The sequence below is a fragment of the Miscanthus floridulus genome, chromosome 14 (genome assembly GCF_019320115.1).
Source record: "Miscanthus floridulus cultivar M001 chromosome 14, ASM1932011v1, whole genome shotgun sequence".
NCBI lineage: Eukaryota > Viridiplantae > Streptophyta > Magnoliopsida > Poales > Poaceae > Miscanthus > Miscanthus floridulus.
The window spans coordinates 76,665,363-76,687,455 of record NC_089593.1 but is presented as its reverse complement, the minus strand read 5'-3'; the positions used below and the strand labels follow the sequence as shown (position 1 = coordinate 76,687,455).

Here is a 22,093-nt window from a genome sequence, read left to right as displayed (position 1 = left end):
TACCGAGGCGGACATTTCTGACCGCCTCTATAAATAAAATGTCTGCCTCGGTAAATTCATTTTGCGAGACGGTGAACTGTGACCGCCTCCGTAAATAAAAACGTCTGTCTCCGTAAATCCTTAAATATTTTACGAGGCGGTTGGATTTTGTGACTGCCTCAGTTAATGTTTGGGCAGTGCCTCGCAAAATTATTTGTGTAATAGCGTGTAAATCCAATTTACATTGACGATTGTCTTAAACCTGTGGCCAGTGTAAATAGAGAATTTCTACTGACGGTAACCTTAAACAAACCACTAGTAGAGATGTATCTCCACCTACTGTTCATAGCCATGGGCCCATGATTCTATTTTTATTGGCGCTTGCTTTTTATGAGCCTTCCCGTGAAAAAAATCTTTAGCATCGACAAACACCATTTCTGTACTAGTGGCAGTAATGCTCAGTGACGTGTTATATCTTCTATTTATTAGAACAATTATATTATATGCTATTATAACTATTGTTTTTTTTGAAATTACGGTACAACGCAAACGCTTAAGACACATACACACTCATCTGTATGAATGCACGCATACAAACCCTAGGCTACATGCTGTTTCACCTGTCATAATTGTACATACAAAAACTAGGTTTCAGGTGTACCTAAAAAGAACATTTATAATACCCCAGGTTTTAGGCGTACATAAAAAAACAATGTTATTATACCCTTAGAATTTTTTAATATCCATGCTCCAAATCGTCGGCTTGCGCTAGGTAACTTCGATATGCATATTCTCACTACAGGAATTGCTGGATTCCCTGAGTGCCAGTTGCACTCGGGGAAGCCTTCCCCGAGCGCAACACTCGGGGAAGAGCCTCCGGCTAATCCTCTCACGGGAAAGTTGCCTTCCCCGAGTGTCAAAAATCGTGCACTCGGGGAAGGCTTTGCCGAGTGCCGTGCTGGCACTCGGGGAAGACTTGACGCCGTTGGCCGTCGGCCGACGTCGTATTCTTTTTTCTTTTTTTGATTTTCTTCCCCGAGTGCAACACTCGGGAAAGATTTTTGAATTTTTTTTAATACTCTTTGCCGAGTGCTGCAGTTCAGGCACTCGGGGAAGAAATTTGTTTTTTTTAAATCCCTCTTCCCCGAGTGCCACAGCACAGGCACTCGGGGAAGCCACCTCTAAAATTCTTTTTTTTTTGTTTTTTGCTTTTCCATGTAAACAACAAAGCATATATATATATATATCACAAACCATAAATCAACACCAATATATCACAAACCACATTTATATATCACAAACGACCAAATTTGTCCGAAATCCACAATATATTACAAACCACACGTTCAAAAGTACACACTATTCCAAGTTCACAAGTTCAATACAAAAAACGACTTCGAAGGCGGCTCACGGCGACTGTGAGGGGTGGGACGCCCCAGCGTGCGATCCCGGCGACGGTCCAGGTGGGGATGGCCCGACGTGCGATGCCGGCGACCCTTCGACATGGTTCGACGCCGCCCCCGATTGATGCTGCAAAAAAGAGAGGAGATTGCACGTGAGTGATTAAGATAAAAATATAAGGAGTGTAAAGAAAAGTTGAAAATTTCGGCAGCACCTCCCCTGCATGGGGAGGTTTCCAAAACCTGCAAGAAAAACGTCGGCACGACATCAACAAATCCGGCACGAAGGCCATCACTAGGTTTGACACTAAGCATGAGCAAAGAAAGTAAAACATCCGTACTCATACTCACCGGAGTAAACTCTCGACGATATGGTGGTGGTGGTGCAAGCAGCTCTGCTGGGATCTCCTAACCTTGTTGCTGCCCAAGCTAAATGACAGAAAAATGAATAACATGAATCAATATTCAAACCAAGTGCAAATAATAAAAGTTGAATATGATGTTAATATGTTAATATAGAAAGGAATATGCTCCTGATTTCAATGTTGAGCTTCACCACAATACCACATAGAAGAGCGGAAAAGAAAGACGACAAAATTGACATGGATATTCCAATGAACAAATAACCTCTCCAAAGATTTTAGAACTACAATTTGGAGTTACTAAATTGGCTAATTCAGTTACATGCCACAAGCCAACAGAACCTTGAACTGGAAAGATGCAGAATTTATAACTTTTATAACTAAAAGTCACTACACATGCCAAGATAAGGGTACCTCAAAAATGGTAAGAATACACTTCAGCTTTAGCAGAGTTACATGTCTTGGTTTATAGTAAGTTAGTAACTAAGAAAGTAAAATACTTAGAAAATAATACCAACCAAGTGTATATAGGATCATAAAGGGGTGCACTTTCAGATTACCTTATTGACAATATTCTGGTAAGCAAATCTGAGAGAGTCGATCATCTCTTTGGAGTCAGAGGAGTCAATTTTGATCTTCAAAGTCTCCAACTAACAAAATGCACACCATTTCAGAATTATTTAAAGTAAAATTGTAACTTCAATGGTTGTGCTGATGCATTCATGCAGAGGTACAGCAAGAAAACTAAGTGCAATACATACTTTCCCTCTGTTTGAGTTTATATAAAAAAAATGAAGATTAGACTTTTCAAAAGCACCATAGCAACTTGCAAAGGAAAAAATTCCAACAATAACTTTACTTTCTAGAACAATGTGAGAACAAATAACTAGTTAGCTTTCACAATTTGTACCTTTTGATTAGTTAAATTACAGTCATATAACTCACTGCTGATTAAACCAGTACGCCATGTGAAAGTTCTTCACTGGTGCAAACAATTACATACGATACCATATAATGTGGTTATATGAAATGCAGATAGGTTTAGCTACCTAAAACTGGTTGTGTTCTCATATTCTACAATATATGATTTGCAGGCAAAGAATAAAATGGATAATACCTCAATAAACAGAGCGCGGACATTTTTCACATCTTTCTCACTTAAATCTAGAAAGACCTGAAAGGTTGACGAAAATTAAATGATTAAGCATAGATCTGTGTGTAGTCAAGAAAAATATCAGTATAACAGGAACTAAGCTCACATAAAAGCTACATCCTAAAGGTTATCTTACTGACTCACTGTGCAAGATCGTCAAAAAGAATCAACAGATCTTCTCAATGTTACAGTTTAAGCATTGCAAAGAAACAAGCATATAGCCAACATAGAAAGGTTCAGAAAACAATTACGAATGAGGCACTGATTCAAAAGGTCTATGCTAGTGATCAAAGGAACCTTTAACTGTTGATTTAAACAAAATTCAAATTTACTACAGACAGATTCTCAGATTTGAACTGATCGAATGTTTCTAATTTACAGAATAAAATTAATGTATATTTCTTATGTTGATTATAAAAAAACCCCACAAGGCTACCTGTTGTCTACGTTTAACAGGCAACTGTGAAAGGACATCTTTCTTCAACCTACGGATCATGACAGTTGCTTTCATCAAATTATGCAGCTCCTCGTGATTGCTAGCACCTTGATACAACCCGAAAAAACCCTGCAAAGTCATGTCGTAATTAGTCACAATTGGCAACAGAAAATGAAGAAAGCAATTTGATAAATCTAGTACTTGCCTCGGGGCCGGGGCTGGGAGCGCCAGGCGGCTTGCCTCGGGGCCGGCCGCAGGGGCCGGGGAGGGGGCGCGCCGGCCGGACGGGCCCCGACGCGCAGGGACAGGGGCGCGCCGGCAGGGCCGCGCCGCCGTCTCGGGCTGCGGGGGCGCGCGGCGCGGGGGGCGAGCTGCAGCGGCGGCGGGGGGCTGCGGGGGCGCGCGGCGCGGGGGGCGAGCTGCGGGCGGGTGTGGGGTGGCCGGGTGGGTGTCCGGTTAGGTTTAGATAAGGCCTGCTGGGCCTTTTTTTTTAAGTCTTCCCCGAGTGCCCTGTCCTGGCACTCGGGAAAGGGCCTCTTCCCCGAGTGCCAGGGAAGGCACTCGGGGAAGAAATTTTGTTTTTTTTGTTTTTTCTGCCTAATTTTTTTTGTGAGGCCTTCCCACATTATTTAAAATTCACTGTTTAAATTTGGGACAATTTTGACTTTTTTTGTTATATTTCGTTAGTTTTTTTCGTTTCGTTGAATTTTTTTGCATACTTCGAATTTGAACTGCAGGTGCATGAAATAATAGAATTTAGTGATTCAAAAAATTATATTAATGATATTTGGTGTATGTAGAGGCCTTATCCAGGAACTCGCATTAAATGTCGAGCATCTTGTTGATGTAACATGACGAACAACTTGCGGGAAAAGTGTATTTAAATTATATAAAATCCGAACGAAGTCCGAAAATCACGAAACTTGTCTGGGCGTCGTGTTATCGCATGTAGAGGCTATGATAAAAAATTGAGAAGGTTTCGAGCAAGTTGCGACGTCGGATGCCTAAAACCCAGATTTCTCCGCATGTGATCACTTGTATAAGCATGCGGAGATGTCTGGGTTTTAGGCATCCGACGTCGCAACTTGCTCGAAACCTTATCGATTTTTTACCATAGCGTCTACATGCGATAACACGACGCCCAGACAAGTTTCGTGATTTTCGAACTTCGTTCGGATTTTATATAATTTAAAAACACTTTTCGCGCAAGTTATTCGTCGTGTTACGTCAACAAGATGCTCGACATTTTATGCGAGTTCCTGGATAAGGCCTCAACATACACCAAATATCATTAATATAATTTTTTGAATCACCAAATTCCATTATTTCATGCACCTGCAGTTCAAATTCGAAGTATGCAAAAAAAAATTCAACGAAACGAAAAAAACTAACGAAATATAACAAAAAAAAGTCAAAATTGTCCCAAATTTGAACAGGGAGTTTTAAATAATGTGGGAAGGCCTCACAAAAAAATGAGGCAAAAAAAAAACAAAAAATCTTCCCCGAGTGCCTTCCCTGGCACTCGGGGAAGGCAGCCTCTTCCCCGAGTGCTCTGTTCTGACACTCGGGAAAGGGCCTCTTCCCCGAGTGCCAGAAAAGGCACTCGGGGAAGATTTTTTTTTAAGTTTTAACAGCGTGGGCAGGGTGGACCGTTAAGTAACATGTTTCTTTGCCAAGTGTCGATCTTCCCCGAGTGTTGCACTCGGGGAAGAGGGCCTTTGCCGAGTGCTGCTCTTTACCGAGTGCCAGGATCTCTGCGGCACTCGGGAAAGCCTCTCTTCCCCGAGTGCAATTCTTCCCCGAGTGCAACACTCGGGGAAGATTCTCTTTTCCGAGTGCCCGATTTTTAGTACTCGGGGAAGCCAGCGACACTCGGGGAATTTTGCCTCTCGCGTAGTGTCTATTTCATCGATATTGTTTGTTTGAGAGCTAAGCACGCTTGCCGCGCGGTGCATATTCTATTTCTACTAAGTTGGTCAATGGTTTCGGTCGCTAACTAGCTAGTTGCGAGATGCTGGCCTCGGATCCATCAAATTAAATTAAATGATGTTGCAAGTACAACTATAAACAATTTAAAATAAATAAAGTTTCTTTGGTTATTTGAAAATGGTTTTATTTTTTCCATTGACGATTCTACCCATTTGATGAATACTAGACCTCGTGCAAAAGATGAAATAAAGCTTTTTCTTTATCCAAACAATATAGTTTGTTTGAACGTGAACAACGATTGTGAGATTTAAAAAAAAACTAAATTCTTAAAATACCTTGGATCCAAACGGGACGATCGATTCGGTTGACCCTGGTGTACGTATTTTATTGATTCTAGCGCAAACTCTGTGGGATCACGTGTTGCGGCAGATCTCGTGTTACGGCGTACATGAATCAGGCCGGGTACCCGCTAAACAATTTTCCAGCTCTATCTTTATCTTCCAGTTGGCACTAGTTAATTAAGCTCGTTTTCAGGCTGTCACTAATAAAAAAAAAGAAAGTGAACCTGCAAAAGAAATCACTATCTTCCATTTCCATGTCGGTTCGCAGATGCATCGCTTCAGCGACGAAACTACTATGTCAAGTCACAATTGTCGGCGGCATCTATCAAATTAATTAAGTGTCTATTTGCTCTGTCTAAAATCGCAATAAGATATTTTTTTTCCGGCAGGACAACTTTTTGGCACTCTCTTATTTTAGCCCTTGTTTAGTTCGCGAAATTTGGATTTTGGGGCTACTGTAGCACCTTCGTTTTTATTTGACAAATAGTGTCCAAACATTGACTAATTAGGCTTAAAACGTTCGTCTCGCAATTTCCCACCAAACTGTGCAATTAGTTTTTCTTTTCGTCTACATTTAATGCTCCATGCACGGGCCGCAAACATTCGATGTGACAGGTACTGTAGCAATTTTTTGGATTTTGGGGTGGAACTAAACAAGGGCTTACTACAGATAGTTTTTTTGACGTGAAGTTGATGTTTATTACACTTGTATTTGAAATAATTACTTACAAAATTTGATTTTATATATTACCTAAATGTTATTTTTTAAGACTTGATCAAACCACTCTCTAAGGTTATTCCCAATGCATTTGTATCTTGTATCCTATCATTGTTTCCAACGTTGTCATGGCAATTACGACACAACTTACCCAATGCATAGTATCGTAGTGTTATTTTCTTAGGCCAGTCTTGGTGAAGGATTCATATCCTAGTTTTAAATACATCCATATTTTGGAGTGATACCAGTTTTCCCTCATGGCTATCAATGGATAGCTATGTATATCAAAAGCCGGCTTAGAAGTAGTTGTGTGCAATCCCATTTTTAATGTTGTTTTGAAATTGTAAAGGAAATTAAATATTACATCAATTACCCCTCAGGAAAAATATATACCATAGAACATCTCTTAACTGAAACACCCGTGGAAAATATATTAATTTTCCGATGTGGACAGATTTATTCTTTTTGTTTGGTCGCACAATTACAAAATTGTATTTTTGGAGACAGATCTCCATATTAGCATAGTTGGGCATTTTTTTGAGCTACCTCTAAAATGGTCAGACGAGCTCTAGGCAAAAGCACACCTATTTTGATTATTTAGAGAGACAGACATGCTAAGTTGACCATCTCTGATAATCGACTATTTATAGAGACAATTAGCTTAGAACACTCATCTCTATTAATCAAGTAATAGAGGCGTGCTTCCTAAGATGACCACATATGTAAATAGCTATTTTGAAAGGCGGGATTTCTTAGGGTGCTATCTCTAAAATTTAATTACCAGAGGCGGCGCACACTTTAATGCTACCTCTAGAAATAGTTGTCTCGAATAAAATTTTAGTTATTTTTCATATATGAACTCAGTTGGAGATGAGCATTCATACAAGAATTGTGTAGCTTGATGTGATCTACAGCTTCGTAGTTGAAATGTTTTTTTATTTGAAACTGATTAGAGTTCGAAAAGTTCAATTCAAATTCATAGATTTTAAATTTAAAATTTCTAAATGAGCTCGGATGTTGACATACTCTATACCAAGTTGTAGTTCCCAATATGATCTACTACAACTTCATAGTTAATGAGTTTTTGATTTGAAGTAATTTAGATTTCCTAAATATTTAGTTTATGTTCTAAGATTTCCATTGATGTTTTTTTGATGCAGAAACGCTTTTGCCAAGAAAACGATTGAAATCTTGATCGGCAGAGAAATTCTCCGTATAATTGTTCGGATAGGATAAACGATTAAACACCGTTGGAAAGTGTGAGCGAACTTCGGATGAGGACTACCCTAGATCCTGATATCACTGTCGGTTCAAAACCGCCCTTCACTGTCAGATTTTGAACCGACAGTGGCATACCGGCAGAGATGTGGGATTGACATCACTGCCGGTTCTTGTTTTTCAGGAAATCCAAAAAACAGGCTGAAAAAATAGAAAAGGAAAATTTTTAATTCTAGGAGAGGCCCCACTGGACAGCCACACGGTCACGTGTCACAAGTCACATGATTTTTCGCACGCTTCGCAGCCACTGGCGCTCAAACCCCTGACCTCTTGCTTCGCATGTTCGGCCCCTAACCACTCCACCTGCAAGCTGCTTGTGTCCAGACGAGATTTTCGTCCTAGGCATTTTATGTTTATCTGATTTTAAAATGAATATTTGGGACCCTAAACGAATTCAAATAAAAAGTTGCCAACTACAAAGTTTTAAAACTTTTTGAGATCTACAACTTTCATTTTGGTAGTTTCTCCATCCGAGGTCGTTTACAAAATTTGAATTTCAAATTTTAAAAATTCAAACGTAGTTTTCGATGTCAAGATGATTTCAAATAAAAAAGTTGTCAACTACAAAGTTTCATGACTTTTTGAGATCTACAACTTTCGTTTTTGCTGTTTGTCCATCCGAGATCATTTAAAAAATTCAAATTTAAATTTTTTTTAAATTCAAACGTAGTTTTCCTTGATAAGATGAATTAAAATAAAAAAGTATTCAACTACAAATTGTCATAACTTTTTGGGATCTACAACTTTTATTTTGGTAGTTTCTCCGTCCGAGGTCATTTACAAAATTTGAATTTCAAATTTTAGAAATTCAATCATAGTTTTCCTTATAAAATGATTTCAAATCAAAAAGTTGTCAACTACAGAGTTTAATAACTTTCCAAGATCTACAACTTTTATTTTGGTCATTTGATCATTTATTTATCCGACATAGTGGTAGTAACATTGTTCACAAATGTTACATATCCCTCTTATAGTTTCATAAATGTGACAGTGATGACCCAATCTCACTATCAGTCTTTGGCTAAAACCGACAGTAATATGAACCAACAGTGAAGACCCGAATATCAGTGTCGATTGGTCCTATCACCTGCAGTGATGGGCTATCACTGTCGGTTTTTTAAAATCCGGCAGTGATAAGGCCGACAGTGATGTTCAATTCTGCAGTAGTGCTTAACAACTTCTGCAAAAGATTTTTTATTTTTACCAACATAAGTCCAATCAGCTGCTTGTTCGTCTTTCCTACGGGAGAATTCCAAAGACCAATTGGGGCCTCCATTGCCCCAGAGGAAGAAAAAGACCATGGTAAACCATGAAACCAACAGCTTTTGCAAGATAAGGAAAACGATACATCCAGCCGGAGAAGATGTTGGACTTGAAAATCCTTAGCAATGCCTCCAAGTAGGGATGAAAACGGATTGGATACGGACGGATATCACCGATATTACATTTGTTTTCATATTTCTGTCCGGATTCGAATTCGAATACGGATAGTGTCAACTATGTCGGATAGGATACGATTGGATATCGACATCATAAATATGCGATTTGAGTATTCGGATACGGATACGGTATCGAATGTTGGATATCCAGACTCGGATACGGACAGATCTTAACCCCTCTAAACGGATTCGGTTTCGAATACGGTCGGAGAAGAAGACTCGCCGATTCTTCATTCAGATGAACAATTGATCTTCCAAAACTGGCAACCAGAAGGAAGATGGGATAGGAGGGGGAGGAGGGTGGGCTAACCGATCGACCAAACCGAAGCCTATATATATATATATATATATATATATATATATATATATATATATATATATATATATATATATATGTTGCTATGATCTATACCAAAAGTCGTAGCTGTCATCGTAATCTATAACTTTGCGGTTGGCAAGTTTTTTACTATTTGAAAACATTTATAGCCCTAAATATTCGTTTGAAAAATAATTAGATATTGAGATTCAATTTTTTGAAAATTCTCAAACGGTTTCAGATGGAGGCACACACTCTATCCCAAAAATTGTAGTTGAAACTTTTCTTTTCATTTAAAATTATCTAGGGCCTAAAATTAATATTCATTACAAGATTATATTTCTAAAAGTTAATAAAACAACGATAGCTTAACATCCTGTTAAAAAAGTTAAGAATAAATGTGTAGTGTAGTATGGTGCTGGGCACCGAAGAGGTGAGGCCAGTAGAGGTCATGATGGGTTGAAATATATGCATGATCTCTTAATAACATATGTTGGCTTTAAGACGTGTCTACCTCTCTTAATCAATTTACCGATGCAGTCTCGGTCTTTGCGAATGGGCCATTAACATAGATTATTGTTTGACAGAGGCAGTCATCAGGCCACTCACATCTATTAATAGAAAAGGTGTAGCACCCGGTTTTAAGAACAAAACCAGATACACACCATATGTGAGTCCAGGAAGTCAAATCTCACATATAGTTACAAATAAGGGTAATATCAATAGACAATGCTTAATATAACGTAATTAGTATAAAGAATATAACCTTAGATAGCAAACAGCAGAAAGACAACTCCGATCCTCGGGTGAAGACCCCAATTCCACAGGGACAACTGACTAGTTGATCACAAGCCTAATTCCTCCAAACTCTAGCAATCTGGTACACATTCGGGATTTTTATCCAAATAATTGAAAAATAAAGCAAGCGTAAGTACATGTCATACTCAACAAATATAACATGGGGTTCATGAGGCTCAAAAGGCTGACACTGGTTTAACTGCGATTAGCTTTTAATGAGTCATGATTTTAGCAATCGAGTAGCAACAAATTTATCACAAGCCCATGTAAACACATGATCAGGTAAACATGAATAATAATAGCATAAACAGTAATCATTAGTGAGCATCTTTATCATCAGTACCATCAGTGTCCATCATCTATTCTGTAAGGGTTCCAAGGCCGCTCATGACCATGAGCATGGCTGATATACCAGTTTTACACTCTACAGAGATTGTACACTTTCACTATGAGTCGTGATTTACCCTTTCGCCCAAGGTGATCAGCCTCTTGACCCACTACCAAGGAAGGTCGGCAAGGTTCACTATGAAGCCTTTTAAAAGTTCGTCTAACAAGTTAGGGCCATTAGATTCACTCGGTAAACAGATATAGGAACCCCCTGTCGAATGGCACAATGACACGCATCTTATACACATAAGAGTAGAGGCTGTCCTATACCCGATTCGTCAAGCCATTCTTACGCCATAAAGGTAACATCTAACAAGCTAGAAAAGGTCCTCATACTGAGCTAAAGCCAGAGCCATGTGGCTCTCACAGTTGTACTGTAAGTCCCGGATAATCACTTACAGATAAATCCTTAGGGAGAGGAATCTAGAGCACTATAAAAATAGTCCAATGCTCTAGCCCCCTTGTTCCATGTTGCTAAAAAGCATCTTTTAGTGTTTATTGCATAATCCATTAGTCAAGTTACAAGATCATGGTCTTTAATTGAGCACTAGCATCATACTACCCAATGCAATACCCCATAGGTAACAAGGAATCCAGGATATTAAATGGCTAGGAAAATTACTACGGTTGCCAAGGTAGACACATGCATATGAATTAAACGATTAAAGGTGTATAGGACAACAAGGAAGATCCCATGCTATACTTGCCTTAAAACTCTGATCTTCTTCTAGTCCAAATCTTCAAAAATCTGCTTCTTGATTCACCACGTATAGCTCACCGACTGGACATGTTCATAAAGCACCACACAAACATCCATGCAATCATACACGAAGCAAACAATAGAACTAAATTAGAACATTACACCAAACATAATAAACAACAAGTAAAAAGGTTTTAAAGACGTTCTACACGTTATTACGAACACACAGACGCGAAAAACACTTTAATCGGAGCTATAACGAAGAAGTTATGAATTAAACAAGATTTTCTTTAATAAAATAATAGATTGAATCTAACCTCAAATTTCAAAAGTTGAAAATATATTTAACAGTAGGATGAACATATAAATTACGCAATTACAAATCTAACGCAACTTGAACGGGTCAAATCGGAGTTAAAATGAAGAAGTCATGGCCTAAACAAGGCTAGTGACAAAACTGTAAATAGATGAAAACGTACTTTGAATCTACTAGAAGGAAAGTACGCTTTCAGAATAGGAAAACGTATTCTGGGAATATGCCATGGACTGCGGGTTGGAACTTAAAATCTTGTGGGGGGCTCTTATGCAAAATTAGCAGGCGAAGGGGTACGATGAGATCTGGACTGTTGGATCTAAAGTGGACGGTGCAGATTAAAACAGGGAGGGAGAGGGAAACGACCGGCGTCCGAAACAGTGCTGGCACGGCGGTTCCTCCATTGATAGCGGCGAGAAGCTCGCCGGCGTACACTGTTAGGTCCCTAGAGGCCATGGTTTCACAAACCGATGACACCGGGAGGTAGCGGGGACGATGGAGACCTCACCTAGGCCTTGCTCGTGGTCGACGGCCGGACTACGGTGACAGGTGGCGCGGCGGGGCGGACGGCGAGCTCCGATGAACAACGGCAGCAAGGGTGAGCAAACCAGAGTGAGAAAAGAAGAAAGAAGGGGCACGGCGACTTCGCAAACTCGACGCGAAGCTCGGGATCGGCTTACGGTGGCAGTGGAGCGGCTAGGCGAGCACGGCGGCGGCGAGCTCCTTCTTGGTGGGATCTAAACGGCGCGCTAGGGCTATGGCTGCGTGGCGGCTTGAGATGGGTTCGGTAGGGAGGCGACGTAGTGCGGGGGCTCGGTATTTAAGAGGGCAGCGGCGTGGGGTGCACGCCAATCGGTGATGTCAGGGCGGAGGTGGACTCCGGGCGCGGCAGATTCCAGTTCCGGGACGATGCGGGGAAGAAGACGCCTCTGACATTCGGGCCCGGGTTGTTAGTGGCACGGGACGCGGGCCGACTCGGGAGAGAGAGAGAGGAGAGAGGGAAGAGGGCGGCATCCGCGCATGGGCTTGCTGCTGGGCTGGCCCAAGGGCGAGAGCGCGGGAGAAGGAAAGCTGGGCCGCGCGGAATTGGAGAGCGGAGCTGGGCCGCGAGGGGAAGCAAGGCTGAGCGGGCCAAATGGCAGGTAGGGAGAGGGAGGGAAAAAGAAATTCCTTTTTCTTTTTATTTCAAATGTTTTTGCAAATCCATTTTCAAATCCATTTGAATCATTTTGGAGCTTGGTTTCAAACCACACAATACAAAATAATATGCAGCAGCATGTATGCACAAACATGTTGCTACCTTATGATAAATTTTAATTTAATGAAAAATTATTATTTTCCTATGTTTTCATGAGCACAAAAATACAAAATCAAATCTTTTTAACCCTATTTCAAAAAGAGCAATTTTAGGGTGTTACAAAAGGCCCGCCTCTAAAAATGCTTTTTATTATATATGTGCCAGCGCTGCTCCTTTGCAGATCATCCATTTGCACAGAAGCATTAATAAGTTGCACTACTCCGTATATATATAGATGCTTTCTGTAGTCGTGGAGACCTTCCTTTTGAACTAGTGGGATTATATTATTGCATGAATTAATCTCAAGAACAGATCAGGGGACTAAGCTGGGAGGGAGCATGCATGTAGTAAATAAATTGTGCTCATGTTGATCGATTCAACTGGTAACTTTGTAGTTATCAAGTAATTTAGATTTCCTAAATATTTGGTTTATGTTCTAAGATTTTGAAATTAAAAATTTATAATTTGCTAACGGCTTTATATATATGTTGATATGATGTATATACCAAAGACGTAGCTGACAACGTAATCTACAACTTTGGAGTTGGTAAGTTTTTTAATTTGAAAACATTTATAGTCCTAAATATTCGTTTGAAAATAATTAGATTGAGATTCAATTTTTTGAGAATTTCAAACAGTTTCAGATGGAGGCACACTCTATCCCAAAAATTGTAGTGCTCGACGATATATAAAACTTTATAGTTAAAACTTTTCTCTTCATTTAAAATTATCTAGGGCCTAAAATATTCATTACAAGATTTCTAAAAGTTAATAAAACAACGATAGCATAGCATCCTGTTCAAAGTTAAGAATAAATGTGTAGTGTAGTGTAGTGCTGGGCAGCGAAGACGTGAGATAGAGAGGTCATGATGGGTTGAAATATATGCATGATCTCTTAATAACATGTCCGCTTTAAGAAGTGTCTACCTCTCTTAATCAATTTACCGATGTAGTCTCGGTCTTTGCGAATGGGCCATTAACATAGATTGTTTGACAGAGGCAGTCATCAGGCCACTAACATCTGTTAATAGGAAAGGCCCGCCTCTAAAAATGCTTTTTATCATGTGCCAGTGCTGCTGCTCCTTTGCAAAATCATCCATTTGCACACAAGCATTAATAAGCTGTACTATATAGATGTTTTCTGTAGTCGTGGATACCTTTTGAACTAGTGGGATTATATTGCATGAATTAATGTGAAGAACAGATCACAGGACTAAGGGATGCATGTAGTAAATAGATTGTGCTCATGTTCATTCAACTTGTAATAAAGTGGCCTCGGGGAGAGAGAAAAAAAAACAACAATAAAGGACTCTGTTCCCAACTCGAAGCAAAAATTAATTAAGCAGCATCCATGCATGTTAATTAATTTAACAAGGTCAATGCTTCACGTATGAGGAGGTGAGTCATGCTTTGCTGGCTAGTGTACTATACCCAATATGTATTGTTAAAGGTTTTTGCTGCCTATATATAAATAGCTTCGGCCGGCCAAAGCTTATGGGCATCATCATCAAAGTAAAGCAGACCACTTCACCTGCGTGCTCCATATATCCATCACGCCCATCCGTCCTCTAGACACTAATAGCTAGCTAGCCACATCGATCTCAATGGCTTCTCGTGCCGCCGCGATGAAGATGGCCACCATAAGTGCCCTCGTCCTGCTGGTCCTGCTGTCCATGGGGACCTCACCTGTGACTGCCGTGCTTGATTATTGTTCGGACGCCTGCCATGGCCCGTGCATTAACTTTGCTGCCGGGTTCTGCGCGAACGGCGGCCTTAGCTGTGACACTCAAGGGGCGCTGGCATGCACCAGGGGTGCGTGGCCACTTGCTTCGACGCCTGCACTGCCCAGGAACTCGTGCCATGCACCTGAGAATGCATGGACTATTCGGATCGAATGCCTGCTAAGCCCTTGTTTAGTTCCACCCAAAATCCAAAAAGTTGCTACAGTACCTGTCACATCGAATGTTTACGGCCCGTGCATGGAGCATTAAATGTAGACGAAAAGAAAAACTAATTGCACAGTTTGGTGGGAAATTACGAGACGAACGTTTTAAGCCTAATTAGTCAATGTTTGGACACTATTTGCCAAATAAAAACGAAGGTGCTACAGTAGCCCCAAAATCCAAATTTCGCGAACTAAACAAGGCCTAATAATGTTACTTCCACATTACTATTATCGTTAGTATTGCAGAGAATAAAGGTGAGTGCATGCATGCAATAGCAGCCCTCGCTCGCTAGCTCTCCGTACTATATGTGCCTGGTCCTGCTCGGCCGGCCGCGGGATCGGAGGAAGCATGCGCTGCTGCATGCATGCATGATGATCCATGCATGTTTCCATTTCCCATTACTTCTTCTCAATCGCATTTTATTTGTGGTTCAGCCGCCCCACCGGCATGATGGCTTACTATATCAGAGGATGTCCTACTACTAGCATTGCACTACCTCTTTCCATGCATGTATGGGTCACCATGTATCGCCCGATACATGTTGTACGGTTGTGCATGTAATAAACTTGTAATGTAATTTTCTCTCATGTACGTCCTACCAGGCTCGAGGGGCTATCATTATAAACTTTTCTATTATGATATATTGTCCAGATTCCACAAGCTTAGTTCGTGCCTTTGAATTATTACTGCAACGACTATATATATATATATATATATATATATATATATATATATATATACTGTTTTGCTATAATACATCTGGGTGCATCCTGTATATAGAATGCACCCAGGCCGGCAGGCGCACCAACTTGGAGCAACCAGCGCGCCCAAGCGAATACATGCATGCATGGAATTTTTTGTTGGTTCGAATCTTTGAAACAAATTTTCTCCTAAACCGTAACCCCGATTGATAAAGAGAGAATTATTTATTTGGCACTAAAACAAATCAGTCTTTCGTACGTAATACTAAAAATTTTGAACTTTCTTATCTAGCATCGAGTTGAAATTTTCTTCTCTAAATAGCACTGCCGTTCATTTGGGGCAATATTTCGTTAGTTGACTGTATTGACCGTGACACTTTTCTTTAAGAAGGACCAAAATACCCTTCTGCACGCAGCTCGTCTCATCTCCGACCACGTGCGCGCACAGTCCTAAGCTCGCTAGTAGCAAGGCAGCTGAGCTCCCAGTCCCAGTCCAGCACACAGTCCTAAGCGCACAGTCCCAGTCCAGCACATGCGCGCACAGTCCTAAGCTCGCTAGCCAGCTGAGCTCCCAGTCCCAGTCCAGCACCTCAGCAGGACAGCAGGTCATCGGTCTCGTCTCGCCATGAGCAAGGAGAAGCACCACCGCGACTGGATCCTCCACCGCTGCTGCGGCGCCATCGCCGCCTGCATCCTCACGCTCGCCGTGGTCGGCTTCATCGTGCTCGTCATCTACCTGGCGCTGCACCCCTCCAAGCCGTCCTTCTACCTCCAGGACGTGCAGCTCCGGTCCATCGACCTCAGCGACCCGGCGCTCTCCCTCGACCTCCAGGTACGCACAGCGTGTTAGCTAGCTAGTCTGATGCATGCATTTGGCCACCCCCGGCCGATTTTGTGACGGCCGGAGGATGAACTAACGCACGGTACATGCCGAGTTGCCGGCCGGCACCACGACGACGACGCAGGTGACGATCGCGTCGCGGAACCCAAACGACCGTGTGGGCGTGTACTACAAGACGCTGGACGCGTTCACGACGTACCGCGACGAGCCGGTGACGGTGCCGGTGTCGATGCCATCGATCTACCAGGGCCACAAGGACGTGTCGGTGTGGTCCCCCGTGATGTCGGGCGACGCCGTGCCTATGGCGCAGTACGTGGCGGACGCCATGAAGCAGGACATCGCGGCGGGCTACGTGCTGCTCCACGTCAAGGTGGAGGGCCGCGTCAAGTGGAAGGTCGGCAGCTGGGTCTCAGGCGGCTACCACCTCTTCGTCATCTGCCCCACGCTGCAAAGGAGGGCATTCATGTCATTTTATCAGCCACTTGTCGCCGTTACTAGCCCAAATGAACAGCAGTGCTATCTAGGGAAGGAAATTTCAACTTGGTGCCAAATAAGAAAGTTCAAATTTTTTTAATGCCAAATACAGAAGACTGATTTGTTTCAGTGCCAAATACATAATTCTCCCATTGACAAATTGTTTGTTGCATCCGACTCAAAAAAAATATTCTGAGCAAAACTAGATCCAATATGGATATATTTTTTATCCTTTAAGCGAGTTGCATGTCAATGTACTACCGATTGCAACTCTGTCTACCACCTAGTTGCAACTAGTTATAACTCTGTGTATTATATGCATCTGGTCACTATAATCACGCCAAGTTGCAATTCTGAGTTGCAATCATATCTGAGTAGCAACTGTGTTGCAATTGAGTAGTAACTAGTTGCAATCAGTAGTAATTGGTTTTGCAATCGGGGTAGTAACTTGTTGCAACTAGTAGTAATTGTATAGTAACGAGTTGCAACCAGTACTAACTGGGGTTGCAACTGGACAGGTGCATCTACAAACTAGGTTGCAACCAGTGCTAAATACGCTACATCCAAGTTACAATTGTGTTGTAGAAGTGCTTGCAACTCATAGTACAACATATTGCAATTACGTATTTGAAAAAAAAACTTCATCAAATACAGCCTTCATTGCAACCAGTGCTAAATACGCTACACCAAGTTGCAATTGTGTTGTAGAAGTGCTTGCAACTCATAGTACAACATATTGCAATTACGTATTTGAAAAAAAAACTTCATCAAATACAACCTTCATTGCAACCAATGCTAAATACGCTACAGCCAAGTTGCAATTATGTAGTAGAAGTGCTTGCAACTCATAGTACAACATATTGCAATTACGTATTTAAAAAAAAAGTTCATCAAATACAATCTTCATTGCAACCGGTGCTAAATACGCTACAGCCAAGTTGCAATTATGTTGTAGAAGTGCTTGCAACTCATAGTACAACATATTGCAATTACGTATTTGAAAAAAAAAACTTCATCAAATACAGCCTTCATGGATCTCATCTTGTTAAGCATATTTTTTTTCAACAACCTACTTCAAACAAATCTAAAATCGGATATGTGGTTTAGAAGATATCGCATTTTTTCATTTCGAATCAACAAAAGATTCCCTGCATGCATGCTTCCTGGTAGGTGGGTTGAGCTGTTAGGTGGCATCACGTAGTTGGTTGTCTCCATTTAGTTTTGCATGCAGGAGCGTAGACTTTCCTTGCGCTCGCCGCGCTCCGCGCGTCTCGCCGCTCGCGCTCGCGTGTCGGGTGCACTCGCTTCACATAATGCACCCAGATGCATTTTAGCCTCATCATATATATATATATATATATATATATATATATATATATATATATATATACCCTCACGTTTAATCAATGGTGCCAAAAGAAATCCCCCGATGATCCACTTTGTGTTTTGTACCCAAGGGCAGCCCTAGACAAGTGAAAGACAAGAATCCTTCAATCAATAAATTGAAGCACGCAAAAGTGTTGGCCAACCGGTCAAAAATAAACTTCTTCTCGTCTATAAGATTGGTAGGGATCGTCCTTGATACTTGGTTTGGTCTAGGGCGTGTTTGAAACCCAAACTACTCTATGATTCTTCGATTATCTAGGAATCAGGCGGAAAAGGATCGAACTTTCACTGCACACCTCGTGTTTTCTATACAGCCGGACACTCTCCTTTGGTTATTTGATCATTTATTCATCCGACATAGAAATAGTAACATTGTTCACAAATATTGCATATCTCTCTTATTGTTTATGAAACTATAAGAGAGATATGTAAATTTTGTGAATAATGTTATTACTACTTTATCGGATGAAGAAATGATCAAAATAAAGTTGTAGATCTTGATAAGTTCTACGACTTCTATGTTTATAATTTTTTTCAGCTGAAATCATTTAGTGTTCTAAAATGACGTTTGAAGTTGCCATTTTTTGAAATTCAAAATTCAAATAGATAAAATACAGTCACATGAAAAGATAGATACAATAATAGCGGTAAGAACACAATAAATTGATAGAGCATGATTTTAAAAAAATTTAGAAAAAAATCATTAAATTTGAAGTTACTATAAGGGAGAAAGACTAGTTACAAGTTTTAGCCAGAGATTAAAAAGAGACATCAGAGTTCTTCAACAATTTCAAATTTTAATTTCAAACAGTATTTTTAAGTAGTAAATGATCTCAAATGAAAAAGTTTTCAACTACAAAGTTGTATAACTTTTCGAGATTTAAAACTTTTGTTTTGGACGTTTCTCCATCTGAGGCCGTTTGAAAATTTTAAATTTTAAATTTTAGAAATCAAACGTAATTTTCGTTAGATAGATTATTTAAAATAAAAATATTTGGGCATCCAAACGATCTCAAATTAAAAAATTTTGAACTACAAAGTTGTAGATCACGTCGAGTACTACAACTTTGATATAAAGTTCGTCTTCATCGGACATCATATGAGAAACTTATGAAGTTTTCTTTTAGCATATCACTGTCGGTTCAAGCCACGAACCGACAGTGATGGTATCAGTGTCGGTTCTTGGCTAAAACCGACAGTGATATTAATCGACAGTGAATACCCGAATATCAGTGTTGGTTGGTCCTATCATTGCCGGTTTTAGCCAAAAACCGACAGTGATGGTATATCACTGTCTATCACTGCCGGTTTTTTAAAATTCGGCAGTGATGTCCAATTCTGTAGCAGTGGCGGCAACGATGGCAAGGCCGGCAACAGAGGCGTGGGTGAGCCCGCTTGTGATGTCCAGCTCCAATAATTGAAAGGAGGACTTGTTTGCAATTCCCTTCATCCCCAAGCACTCTTTAGCAAAAGTGACCACCACCAGCCCAACGGACTACGTGCTCCCCTTCTCCTCTCTAACAGTGAGTTCATTTGCTTCCTGCTGCTAGAGAAAAACAGAGAGAGTGTGAGAGAGCTAGGGTTAGGGAGATTGAGAGAGAGAGAGGGCTTTGATCCACCAAATCCACCACTAAAAGAGAGATTCGTGGGGGATTTGGAGCCTCCCCTCATTTGTCCGATACAATAATAAAAAGGGCTATGGAGTTGTGGCCAACTCAAGAGTTGCGCTCCCTTGCATGAGGTGTTCGGCCCTGTTGTCTTGATGGAATTTCTCTTTTGACCATATGGATATGTCTGATTTTATTTATAGATTGGGTTTGGTCCCGATTTACTTTCTCGTGCACTTCCACTAACATCCAGGCGGTGGAAATAGGCCCTACTATACGCTAGGAAGCTTAGTAAATTACTTGACCTATTTTCCCTTGGGTAGATTTTGAACTGCGATCTCGAACTTGTTAGGTGGAGCGGTAGTGCTGCGCAGGATACTAACATTTGCTCGAGTTGATTTTTAACAGGCCTATTCACACCAACCCACCCCCCTCCTCTAGGCTTAGCAAGGATCCTTACACCAAATGATGGTGGAACTCAGATTAGAGGCACCAAGGATGTGAATATGAATCTTCACAACCTTGGGGACGAATTGATCTATTGGAAGATCTCCTCTCTAATCTCACTCTTCTCCCTCTTTCTTTCTTGATCTATTCTCACGCGCAAGGAGAACAAGGGGCTGAACTAGAGCTGCTTCTCTCTCGTGGTGCTCACAGGTTCAGTCTAGAGACTCCCCTTTCCTTCTCTTGTAAGCCAAAAGGCAAAACATTAGATGCACATAAGTTTGGTCCACTTCATGTGCTACACGTATGACGTGTGGGCCTACTCACTAGGAGCATTTACTCTCCTCACCACCTACTCATGAGAAGGATTTCCCAACACTCGTATATGATCACGGGTCATGAGCCCGGGTCATATTCGAGACAAAGAGGGCGTGGAGGAGTTTGGATGTAAAGAGCAGGATGAAAAGAAAATTCACTGCCCGGGTAGTTACGGAGAGTTGGACGAAAAAATAGAAATAAAATTTTGAATTTTAATACTAAGTATAGATACAGATATTATGTATAGATATGGATATAAATCTTGCGTAATTATCAATCAAAGGCTTGACACAGTACAACAAAATACACCAATGATTTTGGTTTTAAAGGAATTTTAGAAATCTGAAAAAAAAATCTGGTGTGTTTCATTAAATTTTGTATCTCTCTGTTGTTGTTTTAATGTGATTCTATGATTGTGAGAATTTTTTTTAAACTAAAATTTTAAAATACCTTGGATCCAAACAGGACCATCGATTGGGTTGACCTTGATGTATGTATTTTATTGGTTCCGGTGCAAACTCTGTGGGATCACTTGTTGCGGGACTCATCGGATCCATGCATGTGCGCATCAAACGAAGTCGCAACTTGCAAGGCCTGAATTGATGGTACAACAAATATTCATCTTACGTGAATATACAAACACCATTATCGTCTTATATCGATCAAAACAAAGGAAACGTATATAGGAGTACTACACCATTTATATCCGTAGCTGCTTAACGGCCTGTTTGATGAAGCTAATTGTTAACTAGCTAAAACTAAACCTAGCATATCAAAACAGTGAGACAGAATTGGACTTGCATGTTATTTTATTGTATCGGATCTGGTAAAAAATCAGTAAGCTAATAGAAGAAAAACCAATAGAATATTTGATCATATTATAGAAGAATAGGTGATGAAACAAATAGCATATGTTAATGACTTTACGTTAATAGATTAGAGATTAAAATTATTGCACATAATAGAGATGATGTCGATATTTTTTTAATTAATAAGGGATGACATGGCTAATAGAAGAAAAATCAATAGAATACTTTATCACATTATAGAAGAATAGGTCATGAAACAAATAGCATATGTAAATGACTTTACGATAATATATTAGAGATTAAAAGCATTACACATAATAGAGATGATGTGAACATTTTTTTGTAAATAATAAGGGACGACATGAATAGCTTGCATTAAAGGATTGCAAGTTAATGGGACAACTAGTGGGAAATGATATGGACATCTTACATGAGGAGAAAAAACATCTACTGAGATTTAACTTTATAAAAGTATATAGATATAGATACAGATACTTGATTCAAATGGGCAGATCGATTCGGTTGACCTTGATGTACGTATTTTATTATTTCAGGCGCAAACTCTGCGGGATCACGTGATGCTGGACTCATCGGATCCATGCATGTGCACATCAAACGAAGTCGCAACTTGCAAGGCCCGAATTGAAGCTACATACAACAGATATGCATCTTACGTGAACATACAAACACCATTATCGTATTATATCGATCAAAACAAAAC

General features: G+C 40.4%; 2 protein-coding genes across 2 annotated transcripts; one reads left to right on the top strand and one right to left on the bottom strand.

The window, feature by feature from the left end:
• Positions 1 to 1,251: 1,251 nt before the first annotated feature.
• LOC136503799 (uncharacterized) lies at positions 1,252 to 16,103 on the bottom strand. Its single transcript, XM_066498763.1, has 5 exons — positions 15,888 to 16,103; positions 3,331 to 3,459; positions 2,859 to 2,915; positions 2,302 to 2,391; positions 1,252 to 1,509 (listed from the first exon to the last, which is right to left on the bottom strand). Exons 1-5 carry the CDS (start codon positions 16,101 to 16,103, stop codon positions 1,387 to 1,389), a joined length of 615 nt encoding a protein of 204 aa, XP_066354860.1. The 3' UTR covers positions 1,252 to 1,386.
• On the top strand, positions 16,078 to 16,908 carry LOC136503797 (NDR1/HIN1-like protein 1). The gene is made up of 2 exons (XM_066498762.1): positions 16,078 to 16,325; positions 16,459 to 16,908. Exons 1-2 carry the CDS (start codon positions 16,119 to 16,121, stop codon positions 16,906 to 16,908), a joined length of 657 nt encoding a protein of 218 aa, XP_066354859.1. The 5' UTR covers positions 16,078 to 16,118.
• Positions 16,909 to 22,093: the final 5,185 nt, after the last annotated feature.

Excerpts from the sequence above, each read along its gene's own strand:
- LOC136503799 (XM_066498763.1), bottom strand. The coding sequence starts at position 16,103 with ATGACCTGCTGTCCTGCTGAGGTGCTGGACTGGGACTGGGAGCTCAGC. Across the intron at positions 2,392-2,858 it reads TCCGCGCTCTGTTTATTGAG|TTGGAGACTTTGAAGATCAA; the intron begins GTATTATCCATT and ends GCATTTTGTTAG. Across the intron at positions 1,510-2,301 it reads ACCAGAATATTGTCAATAAG|CATCAATCGGGGGCGGCGTC; the intron begins GTAATCTGAAAG and ends TCTTTTTTGCAG.
- LOC136503797 (XM_066498762.1), top strand. The coding sequence starts at position 16,119 with ATGAGCAAGGAGAAGCACCACCGCGACTGGATCCTCCACCGCTGCTGC. Across the intron at positions 16,326-16,458 it reads CGCTCTCCCTCGACCTCCAG|GTGACGATCGCGTCGCGGAA; the intron begins GTACGCACAGCG and ends ACGACGACGCAG.